Source organism: Urocampus carinirostris, chromosome 14 (assembly GCF_059441175.1).
Source record: "Urocampus carinirostris isolate Australia breed hairy pipefish chromosome 14, RoL_Ucar_1.0, whole genome shotgun sequence".
NCBI classification, from domain to species: Eukaryota; Metazoa; Chordata; class Actinopteri; order Syngnathiformes; family Syngnathidae; genus Urocampus; species Urocampus carinirostris.
Window position 1 is genome coordinate 38181894 of NC_142362.1, and position 20408 is coordinate 38202301.

The 20408-nt window shown below is 41.0% G+C and overlaps 1 protein-coding gene across 1 annotated transcript in view; it reads right to left on the reverse strand.

Moving 5' to 3' along the window:
* dpp10 (dipeptidyl-peptidase 10 (non-functional)) overlaps positions 1-20408 on the reverse strand; it is a 149008-nt gene that overhangs the window by 14645 nt on the left and 113955 nt on the right. The window contains exons 15-23 of the mRNA XM_088353056.1: positions 19979-20026; positions 19063-19184; positions 16616-16660; positions 14195-14293; positions 14038-14107; positions 10207-10401; positions 7560-7614; positions 6352-6451; positions 474-532 (exon numbers count right to left, since the gene is read on the reverse strand). Coding sequence (XP_088209182.1) covers positions 474-532; positions 6352-6451; positions 7560-7614; positions 10207-10401; positions 14038-14107; positions 14195-14293; positions 16616-16660; positions 19063-19184; positions 19979-20026 — 793 coding nt within the window. The remainder of the gene's footprint in view (positions 1-473; positions 533-6351; positions 6452-7559; positions 7615-10206; positions 10402-14037; positions 14108-14194; positions 14294-16615; positions 16661-19062; positions 19185-19978; positions 20027-20408) is intronic.

Consider the following 20408-nt stretch of genomic DNA (forward strand, 5'->3'; position numbering starts at 1 on the left):
AAGCTATCTAGATAGCTTTGTAAATAGTTAAATAGGTAGGAGGATAGCTAGCTTCAAAGCTAAAAAGGAAGCCAGATAGCTAGTTAAAAAAACTGCACATGTTTTGCTAATTTGTTTTATAAAACCCATAAATGTTATTAGTATATTTTTACAATGTTATTACTAGGTAAGTCATTAAAAATAAAATAGAATAGAAAAATAGTGTTTAGCAGGGTTAAATGGACTCAGTCAACCGCTAAAAACTCAGTTTACTAGAAAATTACAATGACCCAGCACTTTCAGAACTGGTCAGCAAGTACCTCAACTGTCCTTGGAGGGCACCACGTTGGAGACGCCTGGCATAGAATAATTTCATCAGAGAGTTGATTATCTAAACAATCACTTTGTGGCAAAATTAACACAAAATAAGTAACTACGTGTAATGCATGTTGGGAATGTTGCTGCAGACATTCGATCTGAAGTGGTGTACGCACCTGATATCGGCTGTCCTCTCGTAGGGGCATACCAAGGTAGCGCTCAGAGAAGGCTGATGCTATGAAAAGAACAATTTATCATTTTAAATGATCATTATATATTTACTCTATTCATAAGTCTACTGTATTGGGCATTTTTTTCAACCTAAAAGAGAATGCAAAGTTTAGCTATGCGTTATACACAAGGTTTTACGGTAGAATCTCACCATAGTTGAGCAATGAATGATCGCTGACCACAATCGCAAAACATTCAACGCAACTGAATTATAACCCTGGTTGCACCAGTGAGAGCACTGAATCCTAAATACTACACCACCAGTTACAAAGATAACATCCTAAAAGGTGTTAGATTTTATCTCATTATCACACTATTTGTTTTCACGTTACCAGAGATTAGTGGAGAAAATAGAAGGTCGTCCTGAAAGATATGAATAATGGAAAAAAAGCACTTTGAAGTTTCTGATGATGAATCGTACATTAAAAGACTTTATATAAATACAGTGTAAATTTCATGTTGCTATTATGCTCACAGTGTAGGTTATCAATAAAAGGGGTGTGTCATGATTACTGATTCAGGGCACCTGCGACTGCCCCGGTGGCGCCAACAGCCCTGGTCGCTGATTGGCTCCTTGCCACTTTTGAAACCCCCCGACTCCCTGCTACCGGCGTCCGATCGTTACGAACCTTCAGCTCCCGCTAAGGCAAGCCTTCCGAACCTGACTCCCTGTTTTTGACTCTCGTATGTTTCCCGGCTTCGACCTGTTTCTGTTTGATCACGTCTCCGCTCCTGCTCCCGACAACCCGACCTGCTTTTCCCTCTTTGACAGCGCTATCGCTCGCCAGAGAAGTGCCACTTCCGCGTCTCGAGCGACCTGCTCCCTACAATCAACGATCACTGGATCGTGGGTGCCAGCTTACATCTCCTTCTCAATAAAACTAAGAAACTAACGCAATTGGGTTCCCATCTCCATCCCTGGTTCTTGACAGAACAATCGGACCAGAAAAAAAAACCCAGCGGACGATTTTTACGAGCGCCGGTCGGCGAAAGGAGACATGCAGCGTTCGCATCGGGCTTTGGGGGAGGTCCGACGGATGGCGGGTGAAGTGTCTGCCATCCTTCGAATTGTCCAGCTGCAACAAGAGTGGCTACAACACCAACAAGAAAAATTGGATTCTCACACAGAAATTCTTGCTCGTCAGCAGCACACATCGGCCCAGCCCTCCAGTAATTCCCCGTCTGCCGTGGCGCCACTCGACCCGCCCGTCTTGTTCACGAACTCTCCTGCCATCGGATCGGCAGTACCGTGAGTGGGCGCACCTGAAAAGTTCTGTGGAGACCCGGCACAGGTCCGTGCAATTCATTGTGAACTGCCGACTCATTTTCGACCTGCAACCCCGAAACTTCTAGTCCGAGATTCTCAAGGTATTTGACACAGGATCCTCATCAGTCGACGTGTCGAGATCTCTGATGAGGATACGGCAGGGAAAGCGATCGATCGCCGATTATTCGATCAATTTTCGGACACTCGCAAGCCAGAGCACCTGGAATGCAGAAGCGTTAGTGGACGCCTATCTCAACAGCTTGGCAGACTTCATGACGGACGAGTTGGTGTTCCACTCCCCGCCTACCAACCTGGACAAGGCCATTGGGCTCACGGCCCGGATCAATCGTCGGGTCTAGGGCAGACACCCTGAGAGAATCTGCCAGAGCCACCTAGTTTCCTGCTTACCCGAGGAGACTGGCGCCCCTTCGGATTTCCAGCAGCCACCCGCAACCCTACTAGACCCACCAGAGGCAATGGAGGTGGATCGCGCGTCGCTGTTCCTTCGAGGAGCGTCAGCGTCGACTCTCTGAGGGCCTCTGCCTGTACTGTGGCGGGCAAGTACACCGGATATCATCCTGACCGTCTAAAGGGGGAGCTTAATCGGATGATTGGAGTCGTCCGGTTAAGTTCCGTTCACACCCCGATCTCCCGGACCGGAAGGCCAAGGCTCCAGGTGCATCTTCGGAGCCCCGAGTCAACCCAGTCCCTGTCCGCCCTCGTGGACCCGGGCGCAGAGGTCAACGTCCTGGATGCGACTTTAGCCCGGAGAATGGGATTGAGGTGTGTTCCCCTTTCAACCCCAGTTCCTGCCCAAGCTCTGGACGGTCATCTATTGTGCACGGCAACCAAAGTTACAAAGCCGGTGGAAATGACACTGTCTGGGAACCACCACGAGCGGATAAGTTTCCACCTGCTTCCTTCCCCCCGGTCAACCGCTCGTCCTGGGACACCCGTGGCTTGTCTGCCCGCCCGTCCGACGCGTCTGCTTGCCAGTATGGCTCGTCTGCTCGACCGTCTGGCCCGTCTGCCCGCCCGTCCAGTTCATCTGCCCGGCCGTCTGCCCGCCCGTGCGGCCCGTCTGCCCACCAGTCTGGCCCGTCTGCCCGCCCGTCCGGCTCGTCTGCTCGCCTGTCCGGCTTGTCTGCCCGTCAGTTCGGCTCGTCTGCCCGTCAGTCCGGCTCTTCGTCCGCCTGCCTGCCCGATGCTTTGTCCGGCTGCCTGCCCGACGCTTCGTCCGGCTGCCTGCCCGACGCTTCGTCCGGCTGCCTGCCCGACGCTTCGTCCGGCTTACTGCCCGACGCTTTGTCCGACTGCCTGCCCGACGCTTCGTCCGCCTGCCTGCCCGACGCTTTGTCCGCCTGCCCTCCCGACGCTTCGTCCGCCTGCCCGCCCGACGCTTCGTCTGCCAGCCTGTCTCGACGTCCGCCCGCCTGCATTCCCACCAGTCTTGGAATCCATCCATCCGCCTGTCTCGACATTCGTCTGCCCGCCTGTCCCGACGTCCGTCTGCCTGCTCGCCCGTCTGGACACCCGTCTGGACACCCGTCTGCGACACCCGTCTGCGACACCCGTCTGCGACACCCGTCTGCGACACCCATCTGCGACACCCGTCTGCGACACCCGTCTGCGACACCCGTCTGCCCGGCTACGACACCCGTCTTCCCGGCTACGACGCCTACCTGCCCGCTCGGTTTCCTCTGGGTCCTGCTTCTGCCCCACCTCCTGATGCTGATGATGGTGCCTCGGTTCACTCGGAGGAGTTTTGAATTATTTTTTTTCTGGGTGCATTTGTTTTCTTTCCTGCCCGTTGGATTGCCTTTTTCTGCTGGTTGGATTACTTTTTGTTTTTGGGGAGTTCTGGAGCCGTCCCTTGAGAGGGGGGTTATGTTATGATTACTGATCCGGGGCACCTGCGGCTGACCTGGTGGCGCCAATAGCCCGGGTCACTGATTGGCTCCTTGCCACTTTTTAAACCCCCCGACTCCCTGTTACCGGCGTCTGATCGTTGCGAACCTTCAGCTCCCGCGAAGGCAAGCCTTCCAAACCTGACTCCCTGTTGTTTTTGACTCTCTAAGTTTCTCGGCTTCGACCTGTTGATCACGTCTCTGCTCCTGCGCCCCGACAACCCGACCTGCTTTTCCCTCTTCCACACAGCTATCGCTCGCCAGAGAAGTGCCACTTCCGCGTCCTGAGCGACCTGCTCCCCACAATCAACGATCACTGGATCGTGGGGGCCAGCTTACGTTCTCAATAAAACTAAGAAACTAATGCAATTGGGTTCCCATCTCCATTCCTGGTTCTTGACAGGGTGCGAATTTTACTCCAGTAAGACTATAAATCATGGCATGCTTGTAAGACTGAAAATTGTTTATGTACTCGTTTAGACAATGTATCCTGGTTTAAAAATGAATAATACTTTAAATCAGGAGTCTCAAACTTAATTAATTTGTGGGCCCCTGAAGCTAGGGTTTAAGTAGGGTTGGGCCAAATGGGGTTTTCCACAGCGCTGATAAAAACGCTCTGCTGTTCATGAAGGGCAGTGTTTTATATTTGTCCACTAAATGTCGCTGCAATGTGTAGCGTAACAAAAATGAGTCCAAAGAAGAGTACATACTACTACAGAGACCGAAAGGGAGCAAAAAGTACCCTTTTTCTTTTATTTTTTCACAAAGGAAGACAAAAATAAGGGAATTTCTTTTTTTGAAAAAGGAATTTAAAATAGGGGAGAAGAAATTTAAAATAAAATTTAAAAAAAGGAAAACGGGAATTAAAGAAGTAGGGGAAAGGAAAGCAATGATAGGGAAATGCAGAAAAAGAAAAAAAGAAAGAAAGAAAAGTTTTACTTTTTTTATCATTTCTTTTTTTCATTTTTCTCTTTTTTTTATCCTTTTTCTTTTCTTTTTTAATTCTCTTTTTTCTTTTTCTTTTCTGGGATCAAGAGGTCGCAGGTGTTCATTTTGTGTTATATGTCGAAGTGTCCTTGGGCAAGACACTGAATCCCTAACGCCTCCGATAACATGTCTGACACTGTTATCTGTTAGTTAGTGTGTAAAAGGGAAAAGTGTGAAGCACATTGTAAAGCGCTTTGGAAGGTTTTCATTGACTTGAAAAGCGCTATATTCAGTGGAACCTCGGTTTTCGAATGCCTCTCAGCTCAAACAAATCGGAGTCCGACCAAAAATTTCGAGAAATTCTTGCTTCGCTGTTAGGTCAAAAAATCAGAGTTCGAACGCCGGTAATGCGTGAGTGCGTACGCTAGGGTGCGATGCTTAGCGGCGTACGGGTGTAGATCGCTCTTTTCGTGACCAACTGTTATCCCGTGCGGACGTGCTTCGTTTTGCTTTCACTTTTAATATTGGTGTACGAAGTGTTTTAGCCCTTAATTATGCCTCAGAAGAAAGTCAGTGCAAGCAGCAAAGTTGCTACAGGTGAAAAAAGAAAAGTAGTGCGTACAACTATTGCATTTAAGAAAGAAATAATAGCAAAATATTAAGGAGGTGTGCAAGTGTCTGATCTTGCTAGGGAATACAGCATGGCTAAATCTGCGATCAGTACGATAGTACAATGACTTTAATGACACTGTTATGAGTCACTTTAGAAAAGTGTTAAAAAGAAGACAGAAGCAAGTGTCATTAGATCCTTCCAAATAATAATTTTCCTTCCTCCTCCATCCCTCTCCCCACCGTCTACCTGCGCCTTCTGCTAACCACCACAAAGGTAAGAAATCTTATTCATAATTATTTTCTTTATCCTTTTTTTAATTTTTACACGTTCATGTTAGCGTAATCTTTTGTACGGAAGATTACGATAACGCGAACGTACGATTAGCCTGGGTTAGCTTTATGTTTACGTTAAACATGCAAGGTAAACATTCAGGGTGTTGGAATGGAGCCCAACATTTAGGGTGTTGGAACGGAGCCCCTTTTCCAATGAACCGATCACCACTTGTTGAGGAGACCCGGGTGCTAAATGACTTGTAAACGACCTGATTTTTTTATTTTTACACGCTAGCGTAATCTTTCGTACGGAAGATTACGATAACGCGAACTTACGATTAGCTTGGGTTAGCTTTATGTTTACGTCAAACAATCAAGGTAAACATTCAGGGTGTTGGAACGGATTAAAACGATTTACATTATTATTAATGGGAAAAATGATTTCGGTGATCGAACAAATCGGTTTTCGAACAGGGTTCTGGAACGGATTATGGTCGAGAACCGAGGTTCCACTGTAAATGCAGACCATTTACAATCTTATATATCTTACATGCGTTTTGGTCACTTTGAGTCTCCGTATTTTGTCTTCTTCCGTTGTGTTTTTAGCACTCGTTTACGGTGGCATGACATGATACAGCTACATCTAGGGGGAAAATAATACAGACTGTCCCTTTAACTTTTGTATCATCGTGGGGGCCGCAATTGGCCCCCGGGCCACGAGTTTGAGACCCCTGTTTATAATAGTATTTGCACTTGAACACAGATTAAAAATGCCTAAAAATGTCTTCTCTCCATTTGACATGTTGCAAAAGGTAGTGCAAAACGTTTTAAGCTCACCGTATAACTTCAGATCTGTCAAGGGTGACATTGCACATGCACATTTGAAGACACTGTGTATCGACTTGAGCATTATTAATGCAATATAGCCTCCATAACCCTAAACAAAAAGGAAAAACACAAACACACATCACTCTCCAACAGGGTTCTTCAGCCTTTTTCAAGCGTTCAGCTACTTTTTTCCTTAATTAGCGCAATGAGCTCCAAGTTTGACATCAATTTGTAAAATAGCAATTTAGCTTGCTAAATAGCTAAAAGGTAGCTTGATAGTTAGCTAGAAAGGTAACAGGTAAAACTCTAAAAGGAAGTTAGATAGCTGGCTAAAAGGGTAAAAAATCCATCTAAATAGCGGGATAGAGAGCAAAAAACAAAGCTAGATAACTAGCAAGAAAGAAGCTCAAAATTTAGCTTGACAACTGGCAGAAAATGTTCGATGTTAACTGGATAGCATGTTAAACAGCAAAAAGATAGAAATATAGCTAGCAACAAAGCTAAAATGGTAACCAGATAGCTTGCTAAAAAGCACAATTTTTGCTCATTCACTTTAAAAAAACCCATAAGTTGTTAGTTGTATAGTTTGTTGTATTTCCTGTAAAATAAAAAAGATGAGTGAATACATTTGTTAAATACACATGTATACTCACTAGATTAGTTTCTTAAAAGTAATTATCAATACTTGAATATTTTTGAATTTTTTTGTCCTTGAAGCCCATGAACTGGCCTTGATTTATTTGAATATCTGTAACAACAACTTATCGTGTTATTACTATTTGTTACTAAGTTAGTACCAGGTTAATTATACTAAATAGGGGTTAACTAGCCTCAGTCAACCAACAAAAAATAAATACATGATTTTACTAGAAAATCACATTGACCCAGCACTGGTGAGCTAGTTCAGAACAGGTCTGCAGGCACCCCAAAAAAACCATGGGCAACGCGTTGGGTACCCCTGCTCTACAATTAGGGTGGCCTGCGATCTGAAAAAACAGACACTAGGCGGTGCTACAGTTTCTCAAAAAGCTGCCTTTTTAGAAATCATGGTGTCTTAGAAAATGTTTCACAATGTAGCTAATGGAAAACTTGTAGCGCAATGCGCATCACATTTGGTAAATAACATTTATAATCTAATTATAATAAAAGCCCAAACAGGAAAAGGCAATTGTAGAAAACATTTTTTGCATAAAATATCTTAAAGAATACAGGGTTACCTTTCCAAAGACTGCTATCCGAGTCTTATCGATGTATGGGAAGTTCATCATGTAGCTGAAAGATCGCAAAATCAATTCATTAATAGTTTGCTATATGCCTATAAATCAACTGTAAAAAGCAAGTAATATACTGATTAAAAGGGATCACCACAAACCTGTCTTTTTTTTCTCCTTTTATACTTCCTTTTTTTCTTAACTTCTTTATGCAAACATAATCATTCGTAATATAATGCATCAAAGCAAGTGAGCCGTTTGAGAGCCGGGCTCTTTAATGAGTTGAGCCGAAAAAGCCGGTTTTCTAAAAAGAGATGGACTTTCACTACACAACTCGAACTCGAGATTGGCGTGCAGACGAAAATTCGAATCGCGAGACCAAAACCACAATGGCGAATCTGCCTGACGAAAAGTTTGGAGTCTGGTAAATCTTAAAAAATGATAATGATGATTTCGTGTCAAAAAAGTTGCGTCCCTGGGACGCACGTTGATTTGATTTGGTCCCGGTTCAAGTTCACCCTTTCCTACCTCCCGGGTCCCGAAATGTCAAGCCCGATGCCGTCTCCCGTCAGTTCCAGAATAAGGACAGTCAACCCCGGGGTGCGGCTGCAATCCTCCCTGCTTCCTGTGTGGTAGCTACGCTCACCTGGGACATCAAGGATCAGGTCAGGGAGGCGCTCCGGTATCAAGCAGGCCCCAGTACCTGTCCTGAGGGGCGTCTTTTCGTCCCGGAGGGCTTACGATCAGAGGTTCCCCAATAGGGAGCTCCGGGGCAGCTTGGACCAGTAGTTTCCTTTCCCGAAGCTTCTGTTGGCCATCTTTGGCGAAGGATGCTCGAGAATATGTTAAGGCCTGCTACCCGTGACTGACTTTTCCTCCTTCTAAATAAAACGAACGCAAGTGGGACCTGTCTCCGTTTTTGCTCTCTGACATATATGGGTTGCGACCCATAGATACCTGACCCGAGCTATAAACTATGACGAGTTGAAATTGGTAAATTCTCAATTGCCAACTTTAGTGGCTAGCAGTAGAAGCTACTGAAAAGGCAAGTAAAAGTTTGTAAGAACAAACCACAAATAGTCAAGCAGCAGGATCCTGAATCATGAATAGCTGTGAATTGCGAGTAAAACCAAATCAGCAGGAGGAGTGTGCCCTGCGATTGGCTGGCAACCAGTTCAGGGTGTCCCCTGCCCGCTGCCCGATGATTGCTGGGATGGGCTCCAGCACCCCCGCGAACCCTACTGAGGATAAGCGGTGCAGCTGATGAGATAAGACAGTATACATATATATATATATATATATATATATATATATATATATATATATATATATATATATATATATATATATATATATATATATATATATATATATATTTGCATTTTATCATTCCTTTATAGCATTGAAGAGTTACGGTTTTTAACTTATATTCTATTGTTTTTAATATTCAGGGAATTTGTGTGGTTGTTAAACTTTAAATCTGGTCAGAGTGTAAAATTGTAAAATTGTTTTGTATTTAAAAAAATTATTTTTAGGGATCACTGCAGAACACATGCAATTACTAATTACTCAATCATTTTGTGCATAATGTTTTATTATCATTGATAATATATAACTAAAAAAAGATAAAAACCTGCGGAGACGTTTTGGAGCCAAGAGTCGGTTCTTCTCAGTGAGCACAGCCGAAAGAGCCCCTTCTCAAAAAAAATGTCCCCTTGGATGCGAGCAGTGACGCTTCACATTGCAACTCAATAATGAGGACGGGAGCCACATTTCTACACACTTTTTTTCTTCATCTAAAAGCTTGGTCTATTGAGTTAGACTGCCAGGAAACACGGTAATAGTAATTATGTCAAGCTTTTTTAAGAACTTCACCCAAAATTCAAGCATTTTCCTGACCTTGAAAACACAACACTAAATTGTAGCATTTTCAAAGCTATAAGCTAGAATCAAAAGGTCAGTGGCTAACAAACGTATCGAAAATCATTTGACGAGTCTGTTTTTTTTAAAGGGGAGATATTAAGTCAAACAGACTGATACAACAAAGCTCGTAAAACTTTGCAGGAATGTTTTTAGGTGGATTATTTTTTTCATCTGTAGGCATAAGGGTGGGTTTTGGAGTAAATATTTTACATTATTGGAATCACTGGACTCGTGGAATGTAACCACACCCGATTTGCGGGGAATCATTTAATGAGTAGTAGTCTATAGCACTTTTGGGAAAGTTATAGTCTTGATAGTTTTCGGGTATCTTGTTTCGGACTGATCATAATGTTTCTGCGATGAGTATATTTTGAAAATGCTAAACATATCTTAAATCCCAATAGTTTAAGCTTTCAATTATATGTGGCATGACCCTTTTAAGTGACTGGTGACATCATGAAGACACAACTTTATTTATCAACAGTCTGATGGCTAGTCGTCGGCACCCCAGTTTAAGGGTTTTGGCTTCTACGTAAGTACTGTATATACGATAATTGTTATTTTTAAATTCAGAGTAACAAGTCACTTTTTAGCATCAATAATCTTGGGGGCTACTAAATTATTTTTTAATTGAAGTAACTAGTAACTGTATATAATTACTTTTTATTCAATAATGCGCCCACCACTGCCAAGTTAATAAAAGAGAGACAGACAGAAAGGAAAAACCTACTCGACTGCTGCAATTTGGTCCTGAACTTCCACAATGCCCAGTCTCTGGTGGACCTCGTGAAGAACCCTCTGTCCCTGGAAGCCGCTACCCCGTCCATCAAGGCGAGCCACAATAACGTTGTCTGAACTGACAAGTACAGAGTCCCAGTCCAGAGAAAAGTCGTCACTAACAGCCTGGCCACCAGGGAACCCCTCTCTGGCAAGAGGCGACAAAATGACAGAATGATGAATGGAACAAGTTGTGCTTTGTTAAAGAACACTTTAATAGGAGAGTTATACTTGCAGGTATACCCACTCTAATTTAGGGGTCTCCAACATTTTTTAAACTGAGAGCAACCTTTTGTTACTAATTACCACAAAGGGCACCCTATTATTATGCGTTTATGAAATAACTTATCATCAGGATTCATTCATTAATTTTTCAAACACTTTCAAGGGCAATATTTTGAATTTTCCAGTACCTTCAAAGGAAGAAATCCAGCCCCGACCAAAAGAAGTTCTTTTTTTTTGTAGCTCTGTGAATATTTTAATTTAGATTTCATGTGTTTTTCATGGACCCCTGCAAACCATATGAAATTACTAATTACTAAATATTTGGTGCATTATGTTTTATTATAATTGATAATATATCATTAAAAAAACTAAAGATCAGAGGACCCGTTTAGGAGCCGAAAGAGCCGCTTCTCTCTGTGAGGCGGTTTCTAAGTAGAGCTGTCCTTCTGGGTGCGACCAGCCACCAGAGGGGGCGTGTCGGTGTCAGTTTCTTGCACTTTTTAAATTTCTTCTTCATTTATTGTGTGGTCTATAGAGTTAGACTTCCAGGAAACATGGTAATGACAACAACTTCAAGATGTTCAAACACTTCACCCATAATTCAAGCATTTTCCTGTGCTTGAAAAGACATTGAAGCATTTTTAAGGATTTCGATCACCTGAACTAGATCATTATCGGGTTAATTATTAGAAGTAAGGTTAAATAAACTCAATTAACCACTAAAACAAAATAATTTTACATAAATAACATACTACTAAATATATATATATATATATATATATATATATATATATATATATATATATATATATATATATATATATATATATATATATATATATATACATATAATACATATAGTACATATAATCCTTTTTTTTGGGTGAGCTATTTTCCAAACCGCTCTGCACCGTCCTGCTGTAAGTATATATTTCTGAGCCATAAACCACCATTAAAAAGGCAAATCTTTATTTGTCACTGTATTATCTAGTCGCTGTAATTAAAATATTTCCTTAAACACTGCATTTAACAGTACAACATTGTCACTAATCTATTGTGTTGGGGGCATTAAAAAAAAAAAACATTTTGGGGCGGCACGGCAGCTGGGTGGTTAGTGCGCAGGTTCAGGGTTCAATTCCAGCTACTGCAGCCTCCCCGTGTGGAGTTTGCATGTTATCTCTGTGCCTCGTGGGCACTCCGGTTTCATCCCACATTCCAAAAACATGCATGTCAGGTTATTTGGCCAGTCCAATTTGTCCCTAGGTTTGAATGAGCAAGTGAATTGTATGTCTCTACTTGCGCTGTGACTGGCTGGCAACCTGTTCAGAGTGTCCCCTACCCACTGCCCGGATATAGCTGGAATGAGCTTCAGATCCCCCGTAGCCCTTGTGAGAATAAGCAGCGCAGATAATGGATGGATGGATAATTCATTTTCTGCAAAATGTTACATATTTGGTAATGGATTAAAGCAACAAAAATTTGGAACAGCCAATTTGGATATAAGGCTCTTTTTAGTAAGCTGGAATTCCCATCACAAGAGTGAAGCGTTTTCAAACTTTTGCAAAGACAACCAGGTCTATTATTTATATTTTTTAGTCAGGTGCTAAAATTTAATTTTCAATCACTGTAACAGTATTAATTAGTGATTCAGTTTAAAAGGAACACCCATGAAGCGTTGATCAATCTTAAAAAAATGACAGGCGTTACTTCAAAAGGAAAGTGCTTTCAATAATAAAGGAGACGGCAAAATCCAGAAAATAGTGTTATTCATACTAAATTAATGTGATAAAATTCTTCAAGCTTCTGCTGAGCCATTACATTTTATCCTGTTACTAAGAGAGTTTTGCAACACCAACAAAAACACTTATCTTGTTGAGATACTGTCTTTACAGTGGCAAAATGTGGGTTTTTACTATTTGGAAACCTGCTACATATTATCTGGTAAATTTATGTTGCGGCGCCACTTTTTCACACTGGGTGAGGTATTATAATGAGTTACTATGTAATATAAAGCTGTGGACTGTTTTTGTCTAGTTTATTCCCTCTAATGGTAAATTGTTGTTGATTCAAGCGTTGTTCATTGAAGAAGTAACAATATCTAAACATCACAGTGTGTTTTCACCTGACATAAAGGCAACGTCTTACCCATGTTATGTTACATCTGTGCTGAACTCTGCACAGAACACAGAAAATTAATCCACAGACTTTCAAAGTTGTCTGACATCTTACCGCTCCTAAGACAAGTAACTGCTGCCAAAATGGAATTTCTTAGTTGGACTCTTATGTTGGTGATGCTTACAAATTAACAATGAATGACTGACAATCCTCAATAACATTTAATGCAATTGGAAATACAAGATCGGTGGTATTGGTATGTGGCCTTTGAGCTCAAATGAGTTTGACTCTTCTGCCTTAAGTGTTGCTTAAAGTCCCCCAGCTCCTATCCTTCCTCCACAGACACAACCAGAAGATGCTTATTTCTGCTATCTCTGCCAGCTCTTTTGTTGCTCTTTGGTGGCCAGCTCCTGTGCATCCCAGGTCTGCACAGGCAAGATGTTGATGAGCCTATAAAACCCTTGCATATTTTGCCCATTTCCTCATGTATGCCACCTGTATTCCTTACTCCGAAGGGACACCAGGAGGTCCACCATGTCTGGCCCAATGGTCTTTCATTGATCTTCCTGGGAAACTGCAACTGTCTCCTGAGGTCAACTCTGATCTTCCACTCTCTGCCGGGTGAAAGGAGCTTTCTCATGTTTGATGCTGGTCTACAAGTGCTCTCAAGAGCCAAAAAGAAATCTGCAGAGCTTGCTCCATTCAGACCCCGATGCTGTTGAATGATCTGCCATCTGAGATTTGATCTGCAACCTCAGTGGAACTGTTTCAATTTAGGCCTAAAACACTCTCATATTATATAGCTTATAAACTACCTATATTTCATGTCCGTGTATTATTTGTTGTTGCTCTTGCAACATCCACTGCAGCCTGGTAATTCTAGTAATTCTTATGTGCGGCTCCCTCTTAAGGTTCTTAATTTCCTCATACTGATGTTTTGAGTTTTCCCTTGCCCTCATGTGAGATTTAGATCAGGGGATGGCATAATAGTAGTTTGTATTCCGCACAGCCCTTTTTGTGATTAAGGACTACACAAACAAACATGAATTGAGGAGCTGGGGGCAGAGGTGTTTTTGCCGGCCCTTGCTAACAGGATGGTGTATCTTGATCATGTAGAAAGACTTTCTTTGATGGGTTAGCTATTGTTCTAGCATAATAAACACTTATTTGTTGCATGCACACATTATAAATCAAGTCAATTTGTGGGAGGGACTCAAGGTTTTATTCCCCTTCTTGATACATTGCTGGCCAATAAATACCAAATTAAAATTATACTCCATAAATAATAACCCGAGGAGGCGGGAAATAAAAAAAACATCTGAACCTGTCCACAGCAGCAATATCGTTGCAGTTTTATTAATACAACTTGGGAATATTGCTGTGTGTGCTACTGTATATGCCTAGTACAATGCTTATCAGCGTACATCTTGTGTCAGATACGTACACAACCAAGAGGAGCCCATAGTGACGGGATTCTGAGAAGTCCGGTGGATAGGAGATTTTCAAAGGTAGATCTATGCAAGAAAAAAAAACAGATGATGAATTCTAAATCATCAAAAGGATGCAATATGTGAACTTTACGGCGGCATTCTTTTTTTCACCGAAATGCCCAATTGAAATGGTCCTGAAGTCAGTAAGCTGGATCCTTTTATAGTTCAAGGCTGCCTTCAGCAAGGAGTTGTTCTCAAGAATATAATAATCTGAAAAGGAAAGGACTATGAAGCCAGGTATTCGCTGCATGCACTCATGTACTAAGTAAGCATAGGAGAGCGACAAAAGCACGAGTAATTGTATTACAATTACAATGAAAATTGTCTTTATTGTCGCGGGGGTGCTGGAGCCCATTCCAGCTATCTTTGGGCAGTGGGCAGGGACATCATGAACTGGTTGCCAGCCAGTCTCAGGGCACAAAGGGACAGACAATTCGCTCGCTCATGCACAACTAGGGACAATTTGGACCTGCCAGTTAACCTGACATGCATGTTTTTGGAATGTGGGAGGAAACCGGAGTGCCCGGAAGAAACCTACGCAAGCACGGGGAGAACATGCAAACTCCACACAGGAAGATCACGACCTCAGAACTGTGCCTCACACGCACTAACCACTGCGCCGCCGTGCTACTAGCAACAACATATTTTCCAGAAATAAAATCAAAATAGTTATTATTTTTTTTATAAATAGGCAAAATATATATATTTTCTCCAGTCTTGCACGCTTGTTTAGGGTGGTGATGGCCCTGGGAAAAAAACTGTCTCTGAGCCAACGTGGTGCCTGCGGGCACCAGGGTCCCCCTCTAAGGACAACTGAGATGCCCGGGAACCTGTTTTGAAAATAGTTCACCAGTGCTGGGTCATTGTGATTTTCTAGTAAAATAGTTTTTTTTTGTGGTTGACTGAGTATATTTAACCCTACATTCAATAATGGACCTGGTAGTAACATCGTAATACAATAGTAACAACAAAGTAATAACATGATAAGTTGTTATTTTCAAGGTTTGTGCACCTTTTTGATGAGCAAATTATTTTTAAGGACTTTAAAGGGCAATTTTCCAATTTCTCCAGTATTATCATAGAATAAATCCGTTTACAACGTCAAAGTATAGAGCTATTGATTAATTCATGCAGGACTTGTCTGTGTTCGTTGCAAAAGGTAAAGAGCCGTGCCAGCGTCAGTTTTAAACAGACTTGTTTTACTTTTCCTCATTTGATGCGTCGTTTATCGAGTTAAAACGGGGAAAGAGAAAGCAACAATTTCAAGCATTTTCAAGCACTTCACCCAAAATTAAAGCACTCTTCAAACCTTGAAAAGACAGCATTACATTTGAAGCATTTTCAAAGACGTCGAGCAACCATATGAACCCTGCATAACAAACATGGTGCCCTTTGTGCTAAATAGTCACAAAAGTATCACTCAGTTTGAAAAAGGTTGGAGACTCCTGTTTTAAAGTACCGGCAGTGCCTGCCCTAGAGCAGCTGATGAAAGAGGTGGTGGCCAAGGTAAAAGGAGTCCTTTACAAGTTTGATGGCTGTGATTGCATTCCCTGTCACTGCAACTGTCTTCTTAAAGGTATTTCCAAGTTGCTTTTTCAAGATTCTCCCACTCCAACAAACCCCTCCAAAGTTTCCCTTTTAAGATCTCCCCCTCTGCTATCCTCATCCCACATCCGCTTCTCGCCGCTAAAGTGTTTTCTTTTTGCTGTTTAAATAAACGTCCCCCTAGAGGGGTTAGACCATATCCCCTGTGTCCCGTTCAAGCTCCCCACAAGGCGCTTCCAGACGAGACCAGCCCTCGTTCACACTGAAGCAGGTGAGCTACCTGTGCGAGCGCCTGCTCAAAGACCATGAGGAGAAGATCCGTGAGGAGTACGAACACATCCTAAACACAAAACTTTCAGAACAATACGAATCATTTGTGAAATTCACGCAAGATCAGATCATGCGAAGATATGGCGCCCGGCCTGCAAGTTATGTCTCCTGAGCATCCTACCACGAGTTCCCAACTATGTCGGTCACAAACAAGAGAGCGGCTCTTCAAAGGCCCTCTACCACTTGATTTCGTTTTTGGGTCTCGTCTGTGTTCGTTGCAAAAGGTAAAGAGCCGTGCCAGCGTCAGTTTCAAAGAGACTTGACCCGTTGCCCCCTTGTAGGTGCTACGGGTCTCTTTAAAACAAGGACAAACCAACTTAGAGACAGTTTTGTCCCCTGGGCCACCACCCCTAGAACACGCGTGCAAAACTGTGAAAATATATATCTTGCAAGGTATTTTGGATCTTTCTTGTTACAGCTAAATGTTATTGCACTACTTTTCATTGCACTACTGTTACAATGCACTATTCTTGCATTGTACTATTATTATAACTTAGGACTGTCTCTCAGCACTACTTTGGAAATATTTTTGCCCATTTATCCTGACGGTGTCGTTTTCTTTTTAAAGTAATTATTACATGTTTATCTGGTGTGCCATATCTAATCTTGTTGCATACAATGTTTCACAAACTTGACAGCAATTACATATTTCCTTACTTGAACTGTTGAGGCTGTGTATGATGACCATAGGTGTTCCAGGACCTAAAACATAAAATAAAATAAATTACACACACAAAACAAGAAATAGATACATGAGCAACAAATTCCCCAAAAATGACTCATACATGGTTAAACTGATCATGCTGTATTCTGTAAAATTGTAATTGAGTCACTTAAAAAAACGTTGAATACTTTGATGTTTTACAGTGGTCCCCTTGAGAAATGGTTGAAAAAAATCCGTGTTATGAAATTAGTTTGAAAAAGATTTGGAGGGGAACTACATCAACTGGCCCAAAATAAATAAAAAAAAACAATGCAATGCGTGACAGCAGCATTTTCAGAGATTCTGGGCTGTGTTGTTCGACTGTATAACTGTGTGTCAAAATCTGTAAATATTTGGTATTCAACAATATTTTTTAGAAATCTGTGAAAATTTGAATTTACATTTAATGTGTTTTTAGGGATCCCCTGCAAAACTTGAAATTAGTAATTACTAAATAGTTTGCTGCATAATGTTTGATTATTGTCAATACATGCTAAATTGCAGTTAAATGGTCTGCGTTTATACAGCGCTTTTCAAGTTAATGAAGACCTCCCAAAGCGGTATACAATGTGCTTCACACTTACCCATTCACACACACACTCACACACCGATAGCAGCGTCAGCCGTGCAAGGCAACTACCAGCTTATCGGGAGCATTAGGGGTTCAGTGTCTTGCTCAAGGACACTTCGCTATATAACACGGAGGAGCCGGGAATCGAACCTGCGACCTCTTTTTAAAAAAAAACAAAAAAGTGAAAAACGTTCTGGAGCCTAAAGAGCTCTTATCAGTTACCCGTGCTAAAGAGTAGATTTTCTAAATAGAGCTGTGCTCTCAGGTGCGACCAGTAGGGGGCAATGACGCGTTACTTGACAACACCATGACAAGCGACCAGAGCAGGCAAGTCAGCGCATTTTCACACACTAAAAAGAAAACCTCTTCATTTATTGCTTGGTTCATCAAGTTAGACTTCCAAGAAACATGACAATAGCAACATATTCAAGCATTTTCAGGCCCTTTACCCAAAATTCAAGCACTTTCCTGACCTTGAAAACACAACATTATAATTTAAGCGTTTTCACACATTTTAACCATCTGTACGAACCCTGGATATCACTCGCACTCGTTCCTAAAAGCAATTGATGAAGAAATCAAACTTTATTTGTATAGGACATTTCATACATAAATATTCAACTATTCAAAGTGTTTATTGTCATATGCACAATAAAGAACCACAATTCCCTGCACAATGAAATTCTTACTTTGCTGTCCACACAGTTGCCAGTGTAATAAAACTAAGAAACTGCATACAAGTATACATAAAAAATATTACAAATATTAAAAATAGAAAAATACAAAATTAACTCAAGGTGAGTTAAGAAAATATTAAGATTAACAGCAGTATACATGTGTCGAATAAATATTTATGTACAAAACATAGTTTCTATTCTTTGACCCAACTCTTATCAAATCTTGAAGGATTTATGGGGCTTTGGGCTGGCAGTCTGAACAGGGCCTATTATGTTTGTTCGTGCACAATGTGTAAAACTTGTTTGGTGTTTAGAAAAGCTGTATTTGATTTGACCTTGAATTGTAATCCCCACTTGTGTATCAATCAATTGGAGTCTCAATGCAAAGAAAATATTACCGTTCTCAAAAGCTTACATGGGAGGATGTATGAATACTTGCTTATTCTGATGAAAAATAAGCAACATACAGTATGTACGTTGTATAGTACCTTTCAAAAGTTGGGGTTGCTTAGAAATTTCCATATTTTGTAAGGAAAATTCCTTGTCTAATGAAAGTAAAATAAAACTTATCAGAAATACACCCCATACATTGTTAATATGGTATTTTACGATTGAAGCTGCAATTATCTTTTTTTTAATGCAATGTTGACATAGGTCTAAAGAGGCCCATTTCTAGCAACCAGCACTCCAGTGTTCTAATAATACATTGTGCTTCCTAATTGTGTCAGACGGGTTTTGGATTATTAGAAAATCTTTACAGCTGAAAACAGTTTAGCTGGTTAGATAAGCTATATAACTGACATCCTCTAAGCAAGTCAAGTATCTGGAGCAGGGGTCTCCAACATGGTGACATGGATTATAGTCATCATATTATTTTCAAATTTACAGAATCACTAACTCTGATTTTTCTTTCTCTCATACTTGGAGCGGGGTTCTCTAAAAATCAGTCACTTAATCCACAAGGGATGTACGGATCAATCTTGAAAACGTCAGAAAGCCCTTGATCATGGTGAACCTCCATGCCCCTGCAGTTAAATCCCATTCACACTACATTCAGTATAAAATTATTATTAACGTTATAACTCAAGATGATGATACTGTTATGTTCCTGTTTTCTGAATGTTCATGCGCAATGCAATATGATTATACTTACCTTTACAGTGAAGGATAATGTGCTGTTGTGTTGGGCTTAGAACAGCATCGAAGTGCGAACAGTGTGCCTTATTTAGGGAACACGTTAAACACCATCGTGGGAACAATCCTGTAGTTTTCACACTAAAAGAGAAAATTTAAATAGTACGATAATGTAAAAAAAAAAAAAAAACATTTTCTGGTACATGTCATTGTCGAGTACTACATTGATGTTTTCCCCTCTTTTGTTTCAAAGGTAACCCAAAAAATGTTTCCTTAACAAACCATTTTTGGTCTTTTTGGACAAATGTTTTATTTTGACACGCTACGAAGTAACTCCTGATTCTTTAAATAAGTTGATTATCATAAAATTGGACTTCTTGGTCAATACTTCCAAACCAAAATGATTTCTTTGCCCCCCCATAACCTTTCTAAACACGAGATTTCCTTTGGCAGTTAGAAATGATATTTTTTTCTTGTCGACAATGTCCTTTTTATTTTTTATTTGATTTTCCTTGCCATGTAGATAAATAGTTGTTTGTTTAGAATTAAAACATGTCGCATTATTTATTTGTGTGTCAATATTTTTCCTTTGGACTGATCAATCATTATCACTATCAATGAACTGTAGAATCGACCATTTAAAGCTCAAATACAATATGTTTGGAGTATTGCTTCATTCATGGTAATTACTGAAGACAACGAGACTATTTCGAACTATTTCTGATGGTGAATTGTCAGCCCCGCCTAATTGGCAAAATAACCTTTTTATACTGGGCATACGGTGGCCAAAACTAAAAATGACAGAAACCATGTAAAACAAAGTGAGTGCTGAATAATTATATGAAATTGCTGAACATATTTTGCATCATTATCCCCACACAACTGCATTATTAAAAAACAAAAAAGTAACGTAGGAAACTAATGAAATTACAAACCTGTAAAGGTGTCGCCTTCGAGGTGAACCCTCCGTACTAAGAAAATAACTACAACCAGATTATAAACAAACATTCAAGTTAGCTTCCTTAATACTTTTAGTAAACAATAAGCTTTTTAAAATAGTTTTAACCCCTCAACGTTCCTTGTTGCAATCCATCTGTTTCACCACATAATTTCCGTTTAGAAATAATGAGACTCGTAAAGCTATTTCCAATATGGCCGTTAGCCTCTGACCTTTGATTAACACCACTCGGCCAAACGGTGTTATGCACTTTAGCCCCGAATATTTTTAGCCAGTAGTAACCGTTTCAATTGATGATAAGCACATTGGTTAGCCCTAAAAACTCTGATACAGATATATTCACTGTTTATTCAAATTAGACCCCAAAGTAAAAGTGCCCTTAGGCCCTTAGGGCACTTTTATTTAAT